The following is a 22,729-nucleotide window of genomic DNA, read 5'->3' on the forward strand; positions in this document are numbered from 1 at the left end:
CTCTCAAAAAGCAGCACAAGATAAAATAGTTGGGCGTACACAAATAGCAATGCATAAACACAAAAAGGATTAGAAAACCTATAGAGAAGAGCAAGCTTGCAGCCTCTAAAGCGACCATCTGTCTGCTGCTCACCCATCGACTACTCCTATCAGGAGCTCGGGCACTCATTTTCCAGGGTCACTATAGGAGCTTGGATTAGAGATCCTATTAAGTCCGTTTTCCAGGGCCTTCTTTCTTTGCAGACATGCTCTGTGGGTATATCGCGTGGCAGCAAAGACAAGCTTTCTTTCGACAGTTTGTATCAAAAACAGCATTGCAGCATGTCATTGTCGAATGCATTTTTCCTTCACGAGTGGTCTCAAATACATGCATCGCAAATTCTGTGTAAGAGGCCAGATCAGCAAATAATGGGAGATAGTTTCATTTGCCACTCTGCACAGTGGGCAAAGTCCCGAATTTTGGGGTGACCATGTTCTGGTGTACCAGGCTACATGCAAAATACCAAGTCTGAGGCGGACGTACAGGGAGCGCTCATATGCTGGGGCTATTTTGTCCAGAAATGCTTTGCTGTTACCCAATGGGTTGATTGGTAGGAACTCCGGTTTGTCCTTTAGGAGAGACAACCTGTCAACTAGTCGAGCTCTGGATTTCGTTTGGGCATTTGCTTTCAAACTAGCGGCAGAGGAGGCGCGCAGCTCCCGGCTGAATTGCCCCATAAAGCACCAGCGCCCAACTCAATCAGTATACGTTTGACATAGACAGACCAGCTGCAGCTCTTTCCCCCCTCCATGGATAAGACTTTTTCTAGTGCCTCCTGATATAATTCCAGGCCCTGGGAGTGCCAAAGTCTAATCCAGTATAAAACTGGTTTCAGAGCAATCTGGTCAGCTATTGGAAAGAGTCTTAGATCCAGGAGTATCAGGGCGGTAGGTGCACCTTTAGGCAGCAGGAGTAATTTCTTAATAAACTTGTTTTCTAGTGCGGTTAAAGACCCCAAATTAGCAAAGCCCCAGACCTCCGACCCATAAAGGGATGCTGGCAATGCTTGCTTCCTGTACAGGTCCAGGGCCGAGGAGATTGCCCCACTGCCATGGCGTGCAAAAAATGATTGAGTTACCCCACTGTACTTTCCCAGGTTTGTTTCAGCTTTTAAAAGCTGCTCCAACCAACCGCCCGCTTCCCGGAATCTAATGCCTAAATAATCGAAACAGTTGACCTGTTCTAACCTGATAGCGTCGATTTAAATTCATTTTCAAAGAGCTACTCTTAGCAAACCTTGGTTTAAAAACCATCCCTTTGGTTTTATTAATATTCACGTCTAGCTGGAGTTCCCTGCATTTACTGGTGAAAATATCGAACAAATTCTTCAGACCTTTGGGGGTCGATGCCAAAATAACTGCGTCACCCGCGTAAAAGAGGGCTGGCCATTTCCTTGCCCCCAGCCTCGGGGCATCTAGACAGCCCTCCACAAATGCATCCACCAATCCCTGGATGTAATTACAGGATAGAAGGGGCCCGGGGTACATCCCTGGTGAACTCCCCTACTCACAGGAAATGGACTGAAGCAGAATCCTCTGAGTACAGCAGTTTCACTAATTCCACCAATTGAGTGGGGGCATTCCAACTAGATAGAGTTTGCAATAGGGTTGTTCAAGATACCAAGTCAAAGGCAGCCTTCAAGTCCAGGAATATTGCGTGCAATTTCACCCCAGACATCGGCAAAAACATTATTAATGGTAATAGGCTCAGTTAAACAATTCAGTGTCAGATGTTGGATCCGCTTTTTAAGTTTTGATTCTTGCGGCGGAGATTCTCTGCTGAGGAGAGTCTTGCAGCCTCCTGATATTGATTTGCCTGCAAAGTATTTCACCTAGTGTAAATGGAGGGCCTTGTAGGTAAATGCAGGCCATTTTGAAGATAAGCAGGGCTTCTATCTGGGGCTGGTGCAGCATAATGAGAAGTCGGGTGATGTGGAAGATGAGAGAAGCAAGAATTCAGATTTGTTTAAATCAATGTGCGCGATCCAGATCTAGAATTTTTCCAAAGCAAACGGCATGATTGATTATATGTCAATTATTGCAGACAAAATACGGTGTGGTAAATGCTGTAAAAGCGGAGCCTGGATTTTAACCAACTGAGCGTGGTACTGGAATAACTTGGTAAAGGATTTCAGAATATTGCTATCGGTACACATGTGCGGCTTGATGGTGTGTGGAGGGTGGGTGGCTCACCTTGTCAGGTGCTGCAGAGTGGTCCGGGAGGCTGTGGAGGCAAGCCACTTTATTGTGAAGCTTCCTCGAGCATGGTGGTTTTCAGTGTGCAGCCTTCTAGCAGTTTAGAGAAGGGATTGGTTATTTGTGTAATCACACAACTTTCAATGGTTTTTGCCAGGAAAGTATGAAGATGGGGGCAATCCGGCAATGGCTGTTCCAATCAGTGTGGTGTGCCAAATGTGTTATTTATTTATTTTATTTATTGGTCACTTATTAGGCGCTTATACAATTAGCAAAACTGTTTCAAATCGCCCTTTAAGAAGAGGGGGTGTCCTGACCCACTTTCAAACTATTTGTAAATTCCCTGAATAAGAAAGAGGGAGAGATGTTAATAAGTTAGAGCCAGCACAGGCCTAGGCTTCTGGGGGATTCCTTTGTCAAGAGCCCAGCTATTGGGTAACCTTTCAAACTCAAAGGTTTGAGTGCACTGAGGGATTTTCTTTGTGGGGGGGTTATAGAGGTAGTGAGGTACATTCTGGAACATTTGTAGGGATTTGTGTTTGAATGGGCTTCCCATATGTGGAGTGGGGAACGCAGAAACCCCTAGTTGTGTTTTGTGCCTTTCTATGCCTTCAAGGCCTTTCTCCCTTTTCAAGAGCAGAAGGTTTGAACCATGCCTTATATATTAGATATGTGTAGTGCTGACTGAGTTTGAGCTCTTGAATCTGCAGCTTTGGTGTCTCCAATATAAGCATTGTATTTTGTACTGCCAGGTTGGTTGGTTGCATTGCTTGTTCTGGGTGGGATTGTGTTGGTCTCTTCTTTTGGACGCTCTTCGAGAACAGCTGGAAGCAAGGGCCCGCTTGTTTTAGTTACTTTCTTTTCATTTATGAGTGATGTTTACTATCAGGGTTTGTTATAACATTGTGTTACTATTTAGATCTTCAACCTTCCCCAATTGACTGTGCTTAGTGAGACGAGGCAGCATAGCTGGATAGTGGGCCGGTGTGTGTATTCCTGGCCCGTGTGTTCTTATGTCCCTGTTTGCCAGCCATTGTTTCTCAGTTGCTCCCGGGCAATCATGAAGGACCTTATTAGGTGGTCAGGACATTCAACTCTGTGTCATTGCCTGGCTTGCAGATGGTGGGGTCAAGAGCATACACTGTCAGATATTGCTCTTTACAAAGCAGCAAGAGACTGTTGCCACAGAGCTGTGAGAATAAGGACAGGCAAACTGTCTCTCCTGCAGAGGTTACAGTTCCTAGGGAATATCGTATCACTGGATTGTAGCAGTTGGTATGGTTGGTTATGTGGTCTGATCATTGTTTTATATAAGAATACTTACAAACCAATTGATAAATAACATTGATCATACAAAGAAAGTTTAGGGATGCATAGAAACAAGGTTTGGAAGAGCTTCTTCTGTTACACATGCTTTAAATGTGGTGCAGCTGAATGAGCTTGCTAGCTTGTCTGGGATATGGGAAGCTAATAGTAGGGTGGTAACAGGTTCTATTTTTAGTTTTGGATGCTAGGTAGCGCTAAAATGCCCCCTATAAGCTGTAACTGTTGCACTTGAGTACAGCTAGGGGAGCTGGCATATGAGGAGGGACACAAAGCTTGCAGGTTTGGCTTGGCTATTTACCCACCCATTAGCCGATAGCCATGCTATTTTCTATGGTCATTCCCACCCACTTCCGGCCCATCTCTGCCCAAAACACATACTACTGGGATCACTTTAAGATAGCTTATCAAGCCGTAACATCATCTTTAGCACTCAAAGTGCCTGACTGTATTATTTCAAAGCAGTCTTCTGAGAGTTAATGGCTAATTGGAGCAATACATGCACTACTTGTTTAATAAAAATGTCTTAAGTATATCTGCCTTCAGCCATTTGAATTATAAACAGTGTGGGTGTTGTTGTGTACCAGAGGAATTGGGGATTAGCAGTAACAATGTCCCATGTTAGCAGAGAATTTCGGGCCCATCAAAGACTCCCAATGCAAAAACGGAAGACTCAGCCATGGGGCAAAGTATACTGTCTTTTATTATCCAATAGAGACAGGGATCATACAGGAAAACAAATATCCAGCAATCTCGTCTCCTGAACCTGTGTCACACGTTTTTATTTGTGAGTAATATCACAAAAAGGAAGTCCACCCCAACAACCTATGGGGTGGTCCTGTTGGTCAGCTTAGACTAACTACATATACAAAAACTATACATTAGTGTATTTGTTGGTCCCCATATCAGGTGGCTCCGCCTGAGACTGCCCCTAAATGTTACAAACTACACTGTTGCAGGGTCGCAGGAGGACCATTGGCCTGTGCAACATTTTCCACCACCTTACAAATCGAGCTTCAGGATTGGCTAGAGCGGGTCCTCCCAGGCCTAGGACCCTTTCTGGTCACATAGCTCGGTGTATCTTTTCAAGGTGATGGGAAGGGACAGAGGGCTGTATGTTCCCTATTGTTGCTACTGGTCTGATCACCTAGCCTGGGAGAGTGCCTGCAGGTTGCAGTTTTTGGTGGGCAACACTTGTATAATTGCTCTTATTCTTGCTGGGAACTGCTTCTCTTCTCACCACGAGTAAATGGCATTGCCCTGTCCTGCTGGGTCACATGCGAGTGGAACTCTGCAATTATGAGGGTTTTATTCGGACTTCTTGCAGGTGGCTTGCTGCCTCCGTAACCAGGAATTTTGCATCCGCCCTTGTCCTTGGCTGTCAACACCAACTCTGTGCCTCGAGCTGCATGGATCATCCCTCCCCTTCCATGTACTTGAGGCCTTTTTTTAATATCCCTTGCCCCTCCCCCAGAAATATTATATTTTTAAAGTTTGTTTCAGTAAAAAAATGTAAAAATCAATTTGGTCACTTCTTCCACGAAAACATAGGATTCGGTCACTTCTGCGGTATCGTGTTTTCATGGCTTCTTGGGGTTAGTTGCAATAAAGCATATGCAAGCTTGGTCCGCGTTTATCCTTTGACTTGCGTTTTTGCTTTGGCGAGAGAAAGAAAGAAGAGGTTCTTAGCATCATGTACATGTATCCGTCCTCTACCTACAGGAGTTATAAGCATGTTTCTCATGTCAGTCTGGTGTATGTATGTGTAATTTCATGCATGCCAACGCGGCTATGTCGTGATGTCACTAATGACATAATCGATGCCTGGCTTTATTGTCAGTCGATCGGATCCATTGATGAGACCTCTGTCTTTTCGAAACCATCACCTGGATACGGTTTGAATGGCTGACTGAGAGAATGGGCCTCATTACACGGAAGGCGGTAATGGTTAACGGCCACCGTAAATGGTAACGGTGGCCGTTAACCATTACCGCCTTACTACGAGGTCCCTTAGCGGGTTGGTGTTTTAACGCCTGCTTTTTGCAGGCGGTAAAAACCAACCCGCTAAGGGACCTCGGAGCTAATTACGGCACCGCAAAATTGCGGTGCCGTAATTGCGCCTTCCCCATTCCCATAGAGCCCTATGGGGCAGAAATGGGAATGGGGAAGGGCAATGGCGGAAGGGGGATTTACCGCCCCTCCAACCTTGGAATGGGGCGGTAAATCCCCTTTCCGCCAAGGCGGTGCCGGTATTTACCGGCATGAGCCATGGCGCTAATAGCGCCATGGCTCACCGCCTTCCGTGTAATGAGGCCCAATATCTCTTGCCATGTCTTTGATACATTGGTGTAGTCGGTGACAGACCAAACAGCGAGTTACACCTTTCATTTCTCATCTTGCGAGTTGACATTTGCATAGGGGTCATCAGTGCTATTCCAGGGACCCTCACTTCAGGGTCCTTTAAAAATACAAGCATTGGCAAAGCCCACAGTTCTGGTTTGCATATAGGCATTATGTAGGCATTTGCCAGGCACTCTTATTGTATGCTCAGGACCTCACAACATTTTGCAACTGCTGTCATTAATGGCCAGTTAGTACCCAAATCCCAAACGGTTGGTATTGCCAATGCTTGTTGTGATAGGTGGATGAGGATACGTTGCCCACTCTGGTTTTGATGTAGTCATTCCAGTGGATTGAGTTGCCTTATCTTCAAGTGGTGAGGCTATCACTGGTGAAAGTGGCGAGGGGTTAGCCTGGCCGCATGAGCTTCCTTAGGGCATTAATGAGTTCCCTTTGAGTGGATGCTCATTTCTGATTCTCTTTAGAGACTTGAGGCCTGATTCACAGAGTGTTTTCCTATGGGATTGTGCCATTATAAAACTCTTCTGTGAATCAGGCCCTTGGTGTTTGTAAGTTTGCTGTAGATATTTAAGTAGTTTTTGCTGTCTTAATGATTGTCACTTTTAGGATTATGTGTTTTCACTGCGTCGTTGTGTTGTGGGGTCTGAGCGGCTCTTTTAGGAGTTCAACTGATCCGGATTCCATGATGTATTGCATTTTAGCTGCCATTTTGTGGATTGATTCAGGACTGAGTAAAGATTGGTAAGGTGCCCCAGGCGGCCCACTGGGTGGGTCAGAGGTGAAAAGCCCCGGTGCACTTTGGTTATGAATGGTAGGAGTCAGCTCTACCCATCCTAGGTTATTAGAGGCCGGGACTGGCAATGGCGGCTTTGTTGGCAATCTTTTTGTTCTCCTTTGCTTCCTTGTTTGAGGTGCAGTGAAGATCTTGGGAATTAAAACTAGGTCTTATTTTCAGGGTTTTCATGAAAACATGAGTGATGTGTCGGACCGATGTAGGGCTAATTTTCCCTATTGTTTGGTCTTGCTTCTTTCTTTTGTGTTCAGGCCCTGAGAGGAATACGCTTTGTGCTTATGCCATGCTGATGTCTAGTGCAAGGGAACCCCACATTGCTCACTCCTGTCTGATCTTGTGGTGCCTTCAGTTTTATAAAACTTAGGAGCAGTCCTGGCCTCGCACGGTGACCATGCGGGTTTCTGCAAATCATTGGTTGAGGTGTTGTTCCCGTGGGGTCTGTCTGTGGGATTCTGTTAGGTAAAACAGAGAGAGAATTTACAGCGTCATTACAGGCATGCCGGTGACTGCAGGATGGGGTTCTCCGCATGTATTGCACAGGTGTCCCTTATCACTGTTCATCGTGCAACTTCTTGGGTTTTCCTCATGGTTCTCTCTTGAGAACCCAGCTCGGGTAGTGCTCTCACGGGAAATCTTATGTCTTTCCTCAGACTCCACCGCCTTGTAAATAGGTGGCTCTGGGGCTGGCACTTGTTTGGCTGCCCCTCTTCTCTAGCCATTAACTGTGTCTTTTTGACCATACCTCCAAAAAGGTCCCCCCAGAGGACTGTGCACGGCAGCTGCCTGCGATGTGATCATCATTGTTAATACCACTTAATCAGGGAGATTGTGGAACATCAGACCAGACACCCCACCCTCATTCCAGCCAGACCACCACCGCCTTGTTCCAAGCGGCCAATTCCTCCAGATGTAAGAGGCTTGTCGACTGCTGAAACCAGAGGCGTTGCTAGGGGGTGGCTAAGGGGGCTATAGCCCTGGATCTTTTGGTTGTAGCCCCGGATAGAATCTCAGGAGCTACAACCAAAAGGCTAGCTAGCCCCCAGTCTCGACAGTTCCGACATTAGCGTAGCCCCCCGGTCTTTTTCAGACCTAGCAACACCCCTGGCTGAAACTAGTTTCATCCGCCGATCAGCGTTCAGCTGTATGAATCCAGAGGGACTTGTCCTCACTCAAACATTTAAAAGTGACTATTTGGTACTGAAGCCTGATTGGTTGCTTCAAAGGCATAACAAGTTGGGTTTCCCTGTGTTGCTGAAGTGGTATGAAAGACACTTTTTTCTGGGAGTTTAGCGAGCCAGCAGAGGTGGGAAATGGAACAGTAGTTGGCAAGATGTATATGTTATGGTGATGATTTATTTGGCAGTGGGTGTTTGGGGCTGGCTTTTTGGAACATATATTTTTCTTCGCTTGCTTATTTCATAGTGTTTGGTGTCAGAGAGGAGGCTGCAGTGTATGCCCCTATAAGAGAGTGGAAATACGGAGAGATGTCTGCGCAGGAGAGTGCTGGAGGATGGACTTGGCAGAAGATGCTGTCCAGTCTGAGGAGAACTCGGGTTTCATCAGCATGCTTGAAATAGCAGTATGGAATGGATTAGGAATGCAGTAGTCAGGAGTTCAAAATCTTGCCGCGCCTGGAATTCCTCCAGAACGTGGGTGTGGTCTGTGCGCCTGTTTTGTCCAGGCTTGACTACTGCAGCAGCCTCTGTCTGGGAGTTCCCAAATGCACCATTAGGCATCTGAATTTGGTCCAGCAGAGGGCAGCCTGCTTGGTACTGGGCCTCAAAACAATGTAGAACTCACGGCAGAGCTTAAAAGCACGCTCTGGCGGCTTTTTGAACAAAGAGTGGAGTTAAACTCGTGTGCATGGTCCACCGAGCCAGGGCCGGCCTTAGGGCAGGGCGGGCCAGGATGCCAATAGCCCCCCCCAGACCCCCACCACGTCAGCTCAGAGGAGTCTTTCAAGGAATCCCCCGAGCTGGCATAGTGGGTGAAGGCGCAGCAGGCATCCTATTGTTATTAACTGTGCCAGCGGTGGCGGGGCGCATTTAATAACAATAGAGTGCTGATGCAAAACCATCAACACCCTATTGAGATGATTACCTCCCTGCTCCGACCCAGGAGCAAGGTGGTTTTCATTAGAATAGGGTTCTCATGCTAATGCATGAGCTCCCTCTTCCACTGATTAATTCCCTGCTGTAGCGCCAGAACAGGGAGTTAAAACAAATGTTGGCACACCTGCCCCACCTCACGCCCCGGCATTGACCAGGGGCACCAGGGGAAGGGAGGTGTCACATGTTTCTCAAACCACCCGGGGCACTTCCATCACTATAGCCGGCACTGCAGCGAGTGATCTGGTGCAGGAGGTCAAGAGACCTGACAGAGTAATTACAGTTTTTCCGCACCGGCCTCCTTGGCATACCCATTTACAAGCAGAAGCACAGTGGTGGCGGCATCAGTTCTAGCGTGGCCGGTCCCACGGCATGGAATATATTGTATCTGAACCGCAAACCCCGGAAGAACTATGTTCACTACAGGAAGGTACTCAAGCCCCTGTGTGCTTTCTGATGGCCAAAGTGCCCATGAATCCCTTATGTTCTATGACAGTCCCTAAACGGTTCCACAGAACCCACCTTGCTGCACTCAGTTGCGCTCCCACATACACAGGCCCCACCAGAACACTACAATTTTGCCTATAACTTCCCCCTTACCAGAATCACTATACTTCTTCAGAGAAAGACCAAGGCAAACAGCAGCTCCTCCCCCTCCCCTTTTAGACACTACTTGACCTTAGTTTGTAACATCATAGGCAGTGCTGGTCAATGTGCCGGCTCTTACCACGTTGGATATCCGGCATCAGACGTCTGGCTGGATCTCGGAACCCAGCCTGCCTCAGCCCTGACCAGGCTTTACCGAGCTCCCACCTTCACTGAGGGAACCTGCGGGATCAGTGATCTAAAATGCTCTCTCACTCGCGTGTTTGCAGGTCCGATTTGCTCAGGCCGTTTCTTTCTTCTGGCCTGAAGGGGACACCACGGGAATCAACAGGACATGACTATCACTGGGGTGGGGGCCATCACTTTTGAAAGCAGGCTTTCTACATGCTGGGCACAACATTTTTTTCCAAATGTGCATTTTACACATTCATAGAAAAAAAGTAATTTCCAATCTCAAAAATGTTACTTGCATTCACTTGTTTTCTTTAAAAGTTTTTTATTTTTTTATTGGACTACCACACAAATACTCTGTAATTTGTGTGCCCCTTCCATTGTGTTTTATCACCAGTTACGTTTATAAAGATGTCATATGCTTGTCAAACTGCTTAATCACAAATCAACGCTTCTGTTGTGCTGATAGCAGCTATTACGAAATTAAACTGTGGGTTCATGGGTGCAGTGATTTTCACTGCAAGGGCAGAAATACCCCCACCTCCATCCTGAATATAAGCAAGCAACCAGCCCAACCCAACCCATCCCCTGGCCAAACACATTTTATAGCACTTGCTTCTTTTATGAAGAATTGCAAAAAGTCATACCATTAACAACCAGTTTTGAATATATAACATCTCAGCAACGGTCTCTCAACCTGCTGAGCTACCCTGGTATCCTTCTACTGTAGAGTGTGTCTATGGATCCCTTAATGTACTAGAAATCACTGTTTTACCAACAGTACTTTGGGTGCACCACTGCCATGGAAGTGATTTAAAGAGGAATGGATCTACATTGTGGAGTTTGGAAAGAAGCAGCATGAAAGAAATTGCACCATTTAAAAAGTATTATTTGGAACATTTTCTTTGAGCGGAGTCTAACTGCCAGCTCTGCCCCACTCGGAACTCGACCCCCTCGGACCTCTGCCCCTCCTCCAAACTCCACCCTGACCCCGGCCCTTGTGGGATCCCCTTTACATTTTTTCCATTTCCAGCACTGATCATAGGAACACAGAACACATTTTCCTCTAGCACCTAATGACTCCCAGAGCCCACCATCAATCGCCCCTGGAGTTCTTTCACCCCCACATTAGAGGATGGAGAAGACTCACTCGTGCACTGGTTGGTAGTCGGACCATTAGACTATGAATGTTGTGCATCCTTTTCCTATCTCTTACGTTACCATCCTTACACCCCTCCGTGCCCTCCCCATCACCTCCATCCTAATCCTGAGCCCTTTGTAGTGATAAAAACTGCACACGGCGCTGCACAAAGCCCCCTAAATAGATTCACTGCTAGGGTGGGCATCGTGTTATCACTCACAGTAAGAGAGCAAGTTAAGTGCTTGTGACAAACCTCTTCTCCTCCCTGTGGTAATTCCCATGTTTAATTCTACCAAAACTCCCCAGCATTTTCCTTTTAGCTTCCGGGGTCCCTTGAGAGGTGTAAAGTGTGGGAACGTGTATTCCGGTACTCTCACCCCAGACAATGCTGCTGCAGTGTCCATGTCCTGAAGAACAGGGTACAGGGGAGAGATGGCCCGCCAGCACCGGACTTTGAATCCACCCCTCCCCCTGCTCCTGCAGAGAGAGATGGCACGGTGCAAGTGGTTGCGCACATTGCACCCTGGACTGCATCAGGATCAAGTGCTGGTCTCCCAACCTTCTCTTTGACATGGAGCGTCAGCTTTGAGCCTCATTGGGTCATTGTGCGCTTTGAGGCCCACGGGCGAGTAGCGCTATATAGGAATTACAAATAAATAAATAAGAGATCAAGAATGATCATAGCATCGCAATTTTACTTATGTTATGTTGATTTATAACGTGCACTGCTACCAACCAGGGGCAGTTTCCATGCGCTCTAACGGTGCACAGGAAAAGTGAGCAGCTCTTTGGCAAATTGGAACAAGCCCAGGCATGTAATGTCTGCTCCAAGGCAAGTTTTTTCAGGACGCTAGCATATAAGATATTCTGCCTGAAAAAGCTTTGTGAGGGAGGGTTACATTTGTTTTAAAAAAAAAAACTCCCAGAAAGCATCAGCTGTCCATAGCATTAGGGGCCAATTCACAAAGAATTCTGTTCTTGGCATAATTTACACCTGGTCTAAGTTATGGCAACCTCTCCTTACAACATTCACCTGAAGATGGTATTCATAAAAGGTGACAGGAAAGTGTAATTTGCACCCAATTAAAAAAATAAGTGCAACAAACGCCTGTTTGAGTGGTTGTCTCGGTGAAACAGAAAATTGTATTACTCAAGGAAATTTTTTTTTGCTAATACTGCAAAATATTTTCCGTTGACACATTTTCACTTTCTCCGCATATCACACTCAAGTGTTAGTCCTCATTGAAAATGTAAATGTGAAAGTTGATGGCTGGAAGGTTATTAACGAATATTAATTACTGGCAATTACTCTGGGCAACCCTCCAGACCATCGTTTTTCAGGCCGCCAAGCCATTACAGGAAGTGAAAGGCCATATGCAAATCAGGCTTGGTCCCACCCCAAGAGGGGCATTCCAGTATGAACTGCTTGGTCACATCCCTTCTGCACGAGACCACAAGCATCCCCAGACATGTTTCGGCCTCAGTGGGCATCATCTGGGTAGCTTGGGTGTCTAAGCTGAACCGGCTCGAGATCCATGTGTGAGCATACCTGTCCCACGCGGGGTTCAAATTCAAACTGACCCTCTTCTCACACCATGTTTTAAACTAAAAACATCCCGTTGCAAATTAAGCAACATGAGACAGGTTTTTGGAGATAGTAATAACCTTTTGTGAGTATGTTCTGTTACAGCTAAGTGGGTGTATACTTCAGGAAACACACCATTTACATCCACAAACTCACTGAAAACCCCATGACACAACCATCCCCAATAATTGACCACATGGACGATATGAGTTGTGTGCGTGCAATTTGCATTGTTTCAGTATGCAAAGTGCGCCAGGAATGCAATTTGTGCCAGATCGTATGTCCATAGAAAAGTAAGAAATCATTTTGCAGTGAGCACCTAACATGACTTGCATCATATGGCCACATTGGGCCACACCACTGTCATCTGATGGCAGCATCTAGACCTATAATGACATCAACCAGACATATTAGGCAGATCAGTGACATATAGTGGCAACACCAAGACATATTGAGCAGAAGCAAAGTTTTTAATGGCAGCATTCCAACATAGTGTTAAGACCTGTGGCCTATAGTGGCAGCGCCCTGCCTTATTAAGCAGACTTCTGGCGCATGATGGCTCTATAAAGTATTGTATGCAACGCCTGGCATATGATATGATGCCAGAATCCAGGCATATTGGTCAGTCAGCTTGGAGATCGAACAGATGGCTAACAACTCAATTTGCCTTTTTATTGACTGTGGTGTGATTTTAAAGGTGTTACACAAATGTTTCACATTTTTTTTTTGTTACTACCCATTGCGATGGTGTCACTAACATCAAGGTCAAAAGCCGTGAGATGCAGGGGTGGACTGGGTACCAAAAGTGGTTCTGGAAATAATTTTCAAAGTAGCCCCATATTACATATTTTCAGCCCTTTTCCTATGGGAAAATGTGGAAATACCACACAAAAGTGGCCCAGAGTGCAGAGGCCTACTGGGAAATCTCCAGAGGTCCATATAGGCCAGTCCAGCCCTGTGATGTCATCGGTGTCAATAGTTGTGTAAATCACTTGCTGTTAAATCCGCTCTGGGTTAAATGGTGTCCGATGTCATTTCCCTTCACCCAGTAATTCTGAGGACATTATTCCAGTGCATGTGATGGATATTGAAGCTTGGAGGCGACTTGCATCCTTAACAATCAGTTACTGCCTAGTATATGCGATTATTTTAGGGGGGGGGCATGACGCCTGTTGATTTGGTGCCATCCCTGGTTTGGAGGTTGAGCCAGGCGGAAGTGGAGGATAGACAGCAGTTGAAGCTGGTTGTATAAATTGGCATGGCTTGTTCATGAGCAGAAGTCAGACATTCTGTAGAGCATGTTCACACGTGCTGTACATAGTGCTTCATTTGTGGGGGTGTTTGCCTGGCACTTATTGTCTCACATTGATTATGAAGTAATGATAACCAGAGCATCCATCAACCCCAAAGAGAAAGTGCAAGCTGTAGTTTAACCGCACATGTGTCGACACTGCGGGGTGCAGCTGTGGGTGGTGGCAGCAATGGTGGGACCCTGCCCGCGCGTGGTGTCACAAGCGTGCTAGAAAATATTTGGGCCCTGGCACTTATTTTCTTACAAATTAAGCACTGGTGAGTGGCGATCCACTCCACAGAGTTGCACACTAAAAGTAAAGCAATCTTAACAGTAGGTTGACACAAGTTGCACACTACCACTAATGCATTTGACAGTATAGGTTGCACACTAGCAGTGAAAGATTTGGCATGGAATGTTCACAGGAGGTGAACACCAGAGCCAATACTTTCCCTTTTGTATGTTGGTACTGTTTGCGGACCAACCGGAATATTGCACTGGCACGCGGTGTGCACCAACACTAATGTATCTGGGACTCAGTGGAAGTGGGAGGGAAAACTCTCAGTCAGACAGCTTAAGAAAATACAGTTCAAATGTGGACCATAGAAACTGTATCCCTGGGCCCCATTTCTTGATGACGTTTTTATTACGTTAATAAATGAACAATAAGTCTTAACCGAAATATTGGACATAGCCCCCCTCGATCCTAAGGAGCCTCGAGCAGCAGTGTATAGAAGAACACCTTGGGTGGGGATCGGAGGGGTATGGAGAGGGTGAGGGGGGTCTAGTTGCGCTGTTGGGCCCTTGAGTGGTAAAGCCTTACAAGCACACTGGGACGTCATTTGGGGGTTGCCAGGGGTCACACCTGCAACCCCTGAGGTCTCCCTTGCTACTCCTGTGGTCTCCTTAGCTACCCCTAAAAAAAGAATTACAACTTTTTTGGGGGGGTTTGTTTGTTTAAATTGAAGCTCCTGTGCTGTGGCCAATGCCATGTGGCTATTTGTTTCTAGCGGGGCTGGATTTCTTGTTCAGGCTTCTTTTTTTAAATAAAACAGGGGGTTCCACAAGTGTAACACTTTGAGCAGTGACTCTAAATAAGAAAGAATAGGAATAAAAAATAATGTGTCTTTCTGGAATTCTATACAATAATTACTAGACGGATTTAGTCTGTTCTTAAACACCTCAAATTCACAATGCAGACAAAAACCTCCAAAATGTATTTAGAATACAATAAGCATCCATTTCAGCCTATGTCTTTTGCTTTTCGCAAGTTGCAGTATAGCATGTTTTTTTCTGCCGTCGTCTCTGTTATGATCATCACAAGACATTCCATCTCGGTGTCCTCAATCACTTGACAAAATCCTTGTGCCTAAATGCTTGTGTACAGTGTAGAAATGTTTGACCATAGCACATAAAGTGGCCCTTGATGTCATTGTGCCACAATGTATGCTTTGTTGTAATGTGTCTTTCTGTCCTATCTCCATGGCATGCTGTTCAGGATGTTTGTCTGCATGTAGGAGGTAACAAGTGCCCAGAGTATGGGATGCCGTGCGAGTGTGCTGCTTTTCCTGCGCTACTCTAAATTCTTTAATACACAGTTATGAACCCTCCCAATGGGTTGTATTTTGCCAACCTCTGAAGCCTGAAAATAAGATCCATGCAGGCTTAACATTTGGCCAACTTTGCACCAGACCTGCCGCTTTTACTGGGAAGCTGTTGCCTCCTGTTTTTTAAGTCTGAATTTGGGTATTTGAAGGCAGTAGGAATTAGATGTCCTAGAGGGTCGTATAGAGGTTTTCCTGTTTATTCTTTCCTTTAGGTAAGCCGGGCAGCGTTATTGAGGCATTTGAATGTTAATGACACCGTTTTGAGGAGATCCTGTCGCTAATTTTCAGCCAGCGATGGTTTCTCCTAGCATTGGATATGTGCTCTCTGATGGGGAGATTCAGGGCTGTTCTGAGTGCATTATTTTGCAGTATCTGTAGCTTGTTGATGATGTATTTGTTAGCTCTTAAGTACAGTCCATTGCAGTAGTCCAGTGTTGATAGGATAAGAGCCTTAGCTAGGGTGATGCAGCTGGCTAGTGAGAGGAAGGATCTACACGCTCCAATTCTAATATTGTAACCATATTTATCGTAGTGTGCTTAGGAACAATGCTATGTGATGCCACTTCCTGTTTTCTCAAGGGTTAAAAGTTGTGTTCCACTGCTTCCCGTGATGTCACTTTGGGGTCGGGTCAAATGACATTATCACACCGTGATGTCATTAGAGGTCAAAGGTCATATGATGTAACTTCCGCTAACCCTGGCATTTTGGTGAAATGATATCCCTGCAAGCACATTTGATGCTTAGGGCCCGATACACTTGGGTATAGGCGCGTTATAAATGCCATATCTTATCATATATCATTCATGGAATTTTTTGCACGGTTCAAAGTGACTTTGCATTGCTGAAAAGAGACTTTGCACTGCCGACACAAACCCTGATTCATGGAACTATGCAAAGTGTATTTTTGCAGTGCAAAGTCATTTTTGCAGTACAAAATGAAATCTGCACCGACTTTGCACTGCAAAAATACACTTTGCACAGTCTCATGAATCAAGGTTTGTGTCAGCAATGCAAAGTCACTTTGAACCTGCAAATAATTCCAAGAATCGGGCCCTTAGTCTTAGGTGTCAAGTTGAATCCAGAAGTGTTTTCTTTTCTAAGATGAAAACGTGGCTGTATTTCTCCATGCTTTTCGTGCGTGTTGGTCAGTGTCAGGGGGAAGCCGTGTCCTGTGTGTGGTGTATGGGAAGGAACCCAGTTCGGCTCCTGGGCTGTTTTTGTTCTTTGCCAGCCTCAATGCTCCTTGGGTTTAAACGTCTTTATAGAGAAGTTGTCTCTGTTGACATGTGCACTTATGCGAGTTTAGGCCAAGGCCGGCGCCCCACACACCTCCCTATCTTTACCAATGGGGCCCTTAGCACTTGGACCCTCATGTCGGGGTACCGGGCAGTGGCCGCCTCGCAGCGCCCAGGATTCCTTGTATTATGGCGGTATGGCTCCAGCTCTGCCTGGGCCTCTCGTTTCAGAATTCGTGTGGGTCATAAGATGGTTGTTTTTCCCCCGTGTCTGTGGGGCCTGCCTTTCATTCTTGAGTTTTAACTGGCTCCTCATCGGGGGGCTTCGCGGTCCCCTCCTCTCCCTAATCCTTCTCGCTCCTCCTTTCCTATCTACTCCACCCAACCCATGGCATTTCCTCCTCTACCCCTCGTCCTCCTTTTCTCCTTTCCCAGCCGTCTTTCCCTTCCCGCCCGCTTCCTCGCCTCCCCTCCTCTTCCCTCCTACTTTTCTGCTTCTCTCCACCCATCGCCCTCCTCCCCGCGTCGCCCCCTCCCCTCTCCTGTGTACGCAGTGGCAGCAGCGGATGCTCCAGGCCGAGGGAGGACCAGACCGGACCGGGCCAGGGGGAGAGAGAGAGAGACCAGGGCAGCCCCGAGCGGAACGCCGCCACTGGGGGAGCCTGCGGACACCTGCGCCGGCACTCGGGGGCCACCGACCCTTCCAAGCATCGGGGTCTGGGAAGGGACATCGAGAACAGGAGAGCTGGGACGGGAATGAATGCCTGGGAGAGGAGTGGGAATAGGAGGCAGCCGCCGGGAAGAGTGAGCGGGCGGGAGGAGCGCAGACCCCGGGGAAGCTGGCAGAGGGTCTCAATGAGGCTCCGAGATTAGCAGCAGCCGCGGGAGCCGCCAAGAAGTGCACGCAGCCGGGCTCGCAGGCGCTAGAGATGCGTAGGCGTTGCTGTGGTGCTGCCAGATGGCAGCGGCGGTGTCCCTGTTGGCTGTCCCACTTTTGGTAGAAGACACTTGAAGTGCCCTTGGTAGCCGACACATCTGTAATAGCAGGCACTTGCCGTGCCGATAAAGAGGCGTGGCCGACCAAAAGGTTAGTGCCGCTGGTACTAGGGATGGCACGTGGGTTGGGAAAGTGGATAACTCGAGGTTCTATAAACGAGGTCACCCCAAGGTGGGGCAGCTGGTAAAGCGGGGGTAGAATGTCCTACGGATGCACAGGTTGGAGCGACGGGGGGCCTAAGGCAGGTAGCGTTGCCTCATCCCTGGGTGAGCAGATCATGGTTTTTGTGGTCATCAGGGGCCTCCTCAAAGGCGCCCGTATGTAAGAGGCAGTCTAGGGGCCTTGAGAGGGCATTATGGACGTTCAGCAGAATAGCACAGAGCTGCAGTAGAAAATGTGGTGGGTGTTCAACAAGAGACACTACTGAGTACCTGTAGTGGTAGGCACTTTTAGCAGCCATTGATTGGTCTAAGTAACGCAAGGAATGTTCAGGGAGGGACAATCCACAGAGTTCAAGGCGCCAAGGGTGAAGGCGGCTAATGGGCTGGAGCAGCGAGCCATCAAGGTGCCCACGGAAAGGCCAAGCTATCGCAATACCCATGGATGATGCCGCGATGTGGGGGGTGACACCAAGCCCTCAAGGAAGACAAGGACAGGCAGTAGAAAGTTGAGTTGCAGGCTTACAGGCGCCTCAATGTCAGGGTGGTCAGCAGGAAGAGAGCTAGGTGGACCATGAGGACGATCAAGTTGGGCATTGGAGCTTTTGATTAGACGCCGATCCAAAGAGCAGCCATGTGGTGCCTTCACTGCACGTCGGACAAGACTCCGAACCTCTTGCAGCAAAAACTCCGTCACTGGTGAGATATCAGAGCACATAAGCAATGCCTGCCCATGTAGTTTACACCCTGCATGCTCCCCCATCATCACCCTCCAGAGACCATCACTTCATCCTTTTTACATCCACCAATGGCCTTCTCTTCATCTTGCTGCACCCATTGTGGACCATCTGCTCATGGGAAGGCCAACCCTTCATCCCCCCTCTCTCCAGGCACTGTCTCATCTTAATTCCTCTTGTCTGCACCAATGACCATCTCTTCTTCCTTGCTGGCCCCACCAATGACCGTTTCTTCAACTTTACCGCCAATACCGTGAGCCATCACTTCATCATCGCTGCCGCCTATGGTCCTCTTTTTATGCTCCCTCTCCCCAACGACTACCATGTCTTTGTTCCAGCTTTTTCCATTCTCACCCCACTTGCCATCCTCACGGCAGGCATGGAGGGCGGCCTTTTCATCATTTCTGCCATGGCTTCACAACTTCTCTACTTCTCTTCATCTGTGCTGCGGCTGCCCCACCGAGGGCCACTCCTCCGTCCCTTCTGTCATGCAGCCCTACTATAAACCCCGGCCCTCTTGCTCAGTAGCCGGACTGGTCTCCACTGCACCCACTCCATCAAGTAGTGATCTTATTGTCATTTCTGGATTTCATTTGTGTATAGCACCACGTGTCCTGGGACTCCCTCCCGCAAGAGACGAGCACACACGTGTCTGTCTTGTCTGCTGTTTTTTCTTAATGTGCAAGGCTTTCCTCAGCCTCTGAGAGGAAGGGCGAATGGCATGTCTCCTGGGTGTCATTCAGGCTGATTGCAGCATCCTGGGCTTGGAATGAGCCTTCTTTTCACACCTGTCTCTGAGCCCAGCACTGATTTCTGTGTCCGAGGTGTGTGGTCTGCGTTGAGTTGTTGTGTGGATACCAGACTCATTGCGCATTGGGAGCCGTCACCTGTGCTAGCATCATGTGTGCCATGGTCAGGTCATTACACTGACATGCCTGGGCACCAGAAGCCAATCCAAGTGACTTAGCGCCCTGAGGCCTGGCCCGCGCTGTTTTGGGAGGTTCGGTGGCATTCCCTCATCAAGAGCGCCGAGAAGAACCTCGCACGTCAGTATCTGCACATGGGTCTCCTCCATGGGTCAAGTCACGCACCTCCGTTCAGAAGCACCTGGACAAGTGACGTAGTCAACATTTGCACAGGCCGCTGACTCCATTGCAGAGAGAAGACCAAACTCAATGTCCCCCCACTTCCCTTCGGAATGTTATTGGTCAGGGGCGTGGCGGGTTACGGGAGAGTTTCGTTTGTATTGTCTCAGGCTGGCCCTTACGTAGCCTGCCTGTGTGAAGCAACGCGGACGGGCTCCTTCCAACCTCCCCCCCCCACCCCCGTGCGTGGAATGAGATCTGCTCCCCAGTCGCTCAAAGCGTGCCCCCCAACCGCAGACACACAGGAACTGGCCGCAGCATGTGCGCGCGTGGCCCCCCAGGAGACATGTGCACGGGGAAGAGGTGGTATAGCATATCTTGTACAGGGAGACAAGATGCTCGCTGCCCCCACCCCCGTTTCCAGAGCAATCAGGTATAGCTGCTGTTAACCAGCCCCCCCCCCCCCCCACCTCCCCTCCCAGAGCAGTGCTCTAGGGCCCACCCGGTGCATTTTAGTATTGCAGCATGAAGTCTGCCTCGGTTTCCAGGACAGGCGCGAGGGATGCTGGAGAGCGACTTCTTGCTCCCAGTGCAGGGCGCTAGGGATGATGTTGAGTGACTTCCTCTTGCCAGAGCAGACTGCAAGGGATGCTGCTGGCCAGCCCCTCGTGCACAGCACTAGTGCAGACTACACGGGAGCGCTGTCACGCACCGTATCGTTTCCCGTACACACAGAAAGGGACCTGGGTGAGAGCGTGTACACTATGAATGGGGCGCCCCAGAGTTGGCCCTGCCTCCAGCTTAGCTTGACAGATTCTGGTAAACCGCCCAGCTGAGGACACAGCGATAGACTGGGGATGGAGGGGGGCTGTTACGGTATGCAGTGTTTATATTGGAACATTTTACATTGAAAGAACATATATCAAATATTTTATATCAGAAAATTGTATAATGAATGCCTTTAGGGTTGGGGGTAAAGGGTTAAATATTTTTGGGAAACGGGTGAGGTGGGTTTTTAGGGGTCGAAAAGCAGGGTTCGCCCCACCCCCACAAAAGTCCATTCACTATAACATTTTTAGTTCTAAAAGTTTCGATATATAATCATTCTTTATATAATATCTCGATATAAAGGCATGTAACTGACTATTGCTTGGGGCTATGAGGTTGCTGGTAATAGGGGAAGGGCACCAGGGAAGGGGATGGTACATGGAGGGTGGGATGATGGAGGAAGTGGTGATTCATAGCCTGGTGTTGGTAGTGCTCCGGGGTGGTCGTGGCACGCCTGTGGTGCTGCATGCGGCCTGATGACAGTGGACTGGGTGATTTGAGGTTGTGTGGAAGTTGGGGATTATGCTGGTAATGGGGTGAAACGAGGCCTGCTAAAGTTGCCGGTTCTGGCAGACATCTCAAGCCTCCTCGGGTTCGTGGTTGTCTTCCTGATTGATTTCTGTGCAGCTTTCACCCAACAATTCCATTGAACGAACCGGTATAAACCAAATCTCTGCGAATTATTATAACAATAACATAGGTTCTTCTTATTTTGTACAAAGTCTCTCATTGGCGGTTAGGCCAATTCTCCTTTGTCTAATTTGAAATAACTAGAACCCCTAGACTCGAGGGAGTCTAACTAATGGTACCCACCCCATTTCTCCCTCTGAAACGGAAAGTATTTCAAGAAATCAGATTGTTTTTCTCCCCAAGTACCAAAAGAGTCTTGGGAGGATAGCTCGGGGGCAACATGCTCGCCTTGGAAGCAAGACGACATGGAGCACCACAGGTTTGATCCCCGGGTCCGTGCTTAGAAACCTCTGGGTATTAATCAGGGTTATAAATAACCTATCATATCAAACCCATCTGATCACTTTGATCTCCATGTTATCTGCTCGAATAGCTTGTCACCTCACCAATTCTATCTTTACACCCAGCCACCTCCAGTTGATACATTTCCAACAGTTCTGTAAAATGATTTGGAAAAAAGACCCCCTAATTTCAAGACTGAGTCGATCGTAAGCTTGCAATGTCGCGCTCTGAAACACTTGTGTACGAGCGAGATAGAAATAAAATATCAATTGAATTCAAGGAGAATAGAATACAATAGAATAGAATAGAATGCTGGTAATGTGGGCAGTAATTGGTACTGGGATGGTGGGAAGCATAGAGGTGGGTAATAGGGCAGTTGAGAAGGTCTATAGAGGTGGAGGTACGGAGGCTGATAATGCAGCTGGCGGTGGAAGCTCAGTTGGCCTAGTACTAGTTTGGGGCGTTGGAAGCCATGGTGGCTAGATACCGGCAGGCTAGTGGCCTGGTGCTACGGAGGACCAGCAAACCCATGGGCTGGTATCGAAGCAAGGGGTTGGTGCTCACAAAGCCAGCGTGCGCATGGAGGCCAGCAGAGGGTGGCAGCGAACCTCGTAATGGGCAGGAGGGAGGGTCACAGAGGCTGGTAACTGGGTGTAATGGGGTGCAGCTATCTGGTGCAAGGGGTGTGATTAGTGCAGGCTGTCCTGGTGTTGGTGAGGTGGCATATGTAGAGGCTGATCATGAAATAATGCTGTTCTGGTAATGTAGAGGCATGATGAGGGAATAATGCACGTCATCCACAGCAGGCCAGCTTACCTCCTATTAGGGAGATGAGGGACAGCCCGCCAGATAAGAGAGATGGTCAGGGCAGTTCGTTTGCCATTTGAGGGGCTGACCTGGTACTTAAGAATGCATTTAGAAAGAAATGTGTTCAAGAGTTGACCAGGTAATTGGGGAGGTATGGGGGTGGCAATCTGTTGGTACTGGAGAGGTTGATAATACAAACACACTGGCAATAGGGGGATAGTTGTCGGAGGTTGAGAGATCGCATGCCCTGGCGAGGTGAGAGGCACACAGAGAAAGGGGCATGTGGAGGCTGGTAATGTTGTGCCAGGTGAAAATCCATCCAGTATTGGGGGATGGAGACTGGTTTGGTACTGTTATAGTGGGTCACATGCAAACTGTTGTCATAACATGCTGATGGTTATTGCATAGCATTGTAAGAATTTTAATGTGGGCTGCTGTGTGACCTTGTAACTTCCAGACAGCAACCTCAGACCGAGGAGTATTTCCTGAGTTGAATGCAAGGTGTGGACAGCTGCTGTAGAGCAACAAACACTTCTCGCCCAGATTGGCCCCTACGGCAACATGGCAATGTCCAAAGCGCTGGCCTGACAAATCAGTGTGGGCCTGTGAGCTAAGGCCAAGGGGAGCTAGTTTGAAAACTTAGTGCCTCGTGCAGCTGGTTGTTTTGATCAACATTGCTAGCTCAATG

General features: G+C 47.9%; 1 protein-coding gene across 6 annotated transcripts in view; it reads left to right on the plus strand.

Moving 5' to 3' along the window:
• The window catches only part of IQSEC2 (IQ motif and Sec7 domain ArfGEF 2), a 1,791,459-nt gene that overhangs the window by 1,140,098 nt on the left and 628,632 nt on the right, over positions 1-22,729 (plus strand). Inside the window, exon 1 of one of the 6 annotated variants that reach the window (XM_069645247.1) lies at positions 16,881-18,311. The exons of the other annotated variants lie outside the window; for them this stretch is intronic. Coding sequence (XP_069501348.1) covers positions 18,247-18,311 — 65 coding nt within the window. The 5' untranslated portion in view covers positions 16,881-18,246. Of the gene's footprint in view, positions 1-16,880; positions 18,312-22,729 lie in introns of those variants that run through there. 6 annotated transcript variants of the gene reach the window in all.

This window comes from Ambystoma mexicanum, chromosome 2p (genome assembly GCF_040938575.1).
Source record: "Ambystoma mexicanum isolate Mex_15411 chromosome 2p, UKY_AmexF1_1, whole genome shotgun sequence".
Lineage (NCBI taxonomy): Eukaryota > Metazoa > Chordata > Amphibia > Caudata > Ambystomatidae > Ambystoma > Ambystoma mexicanum.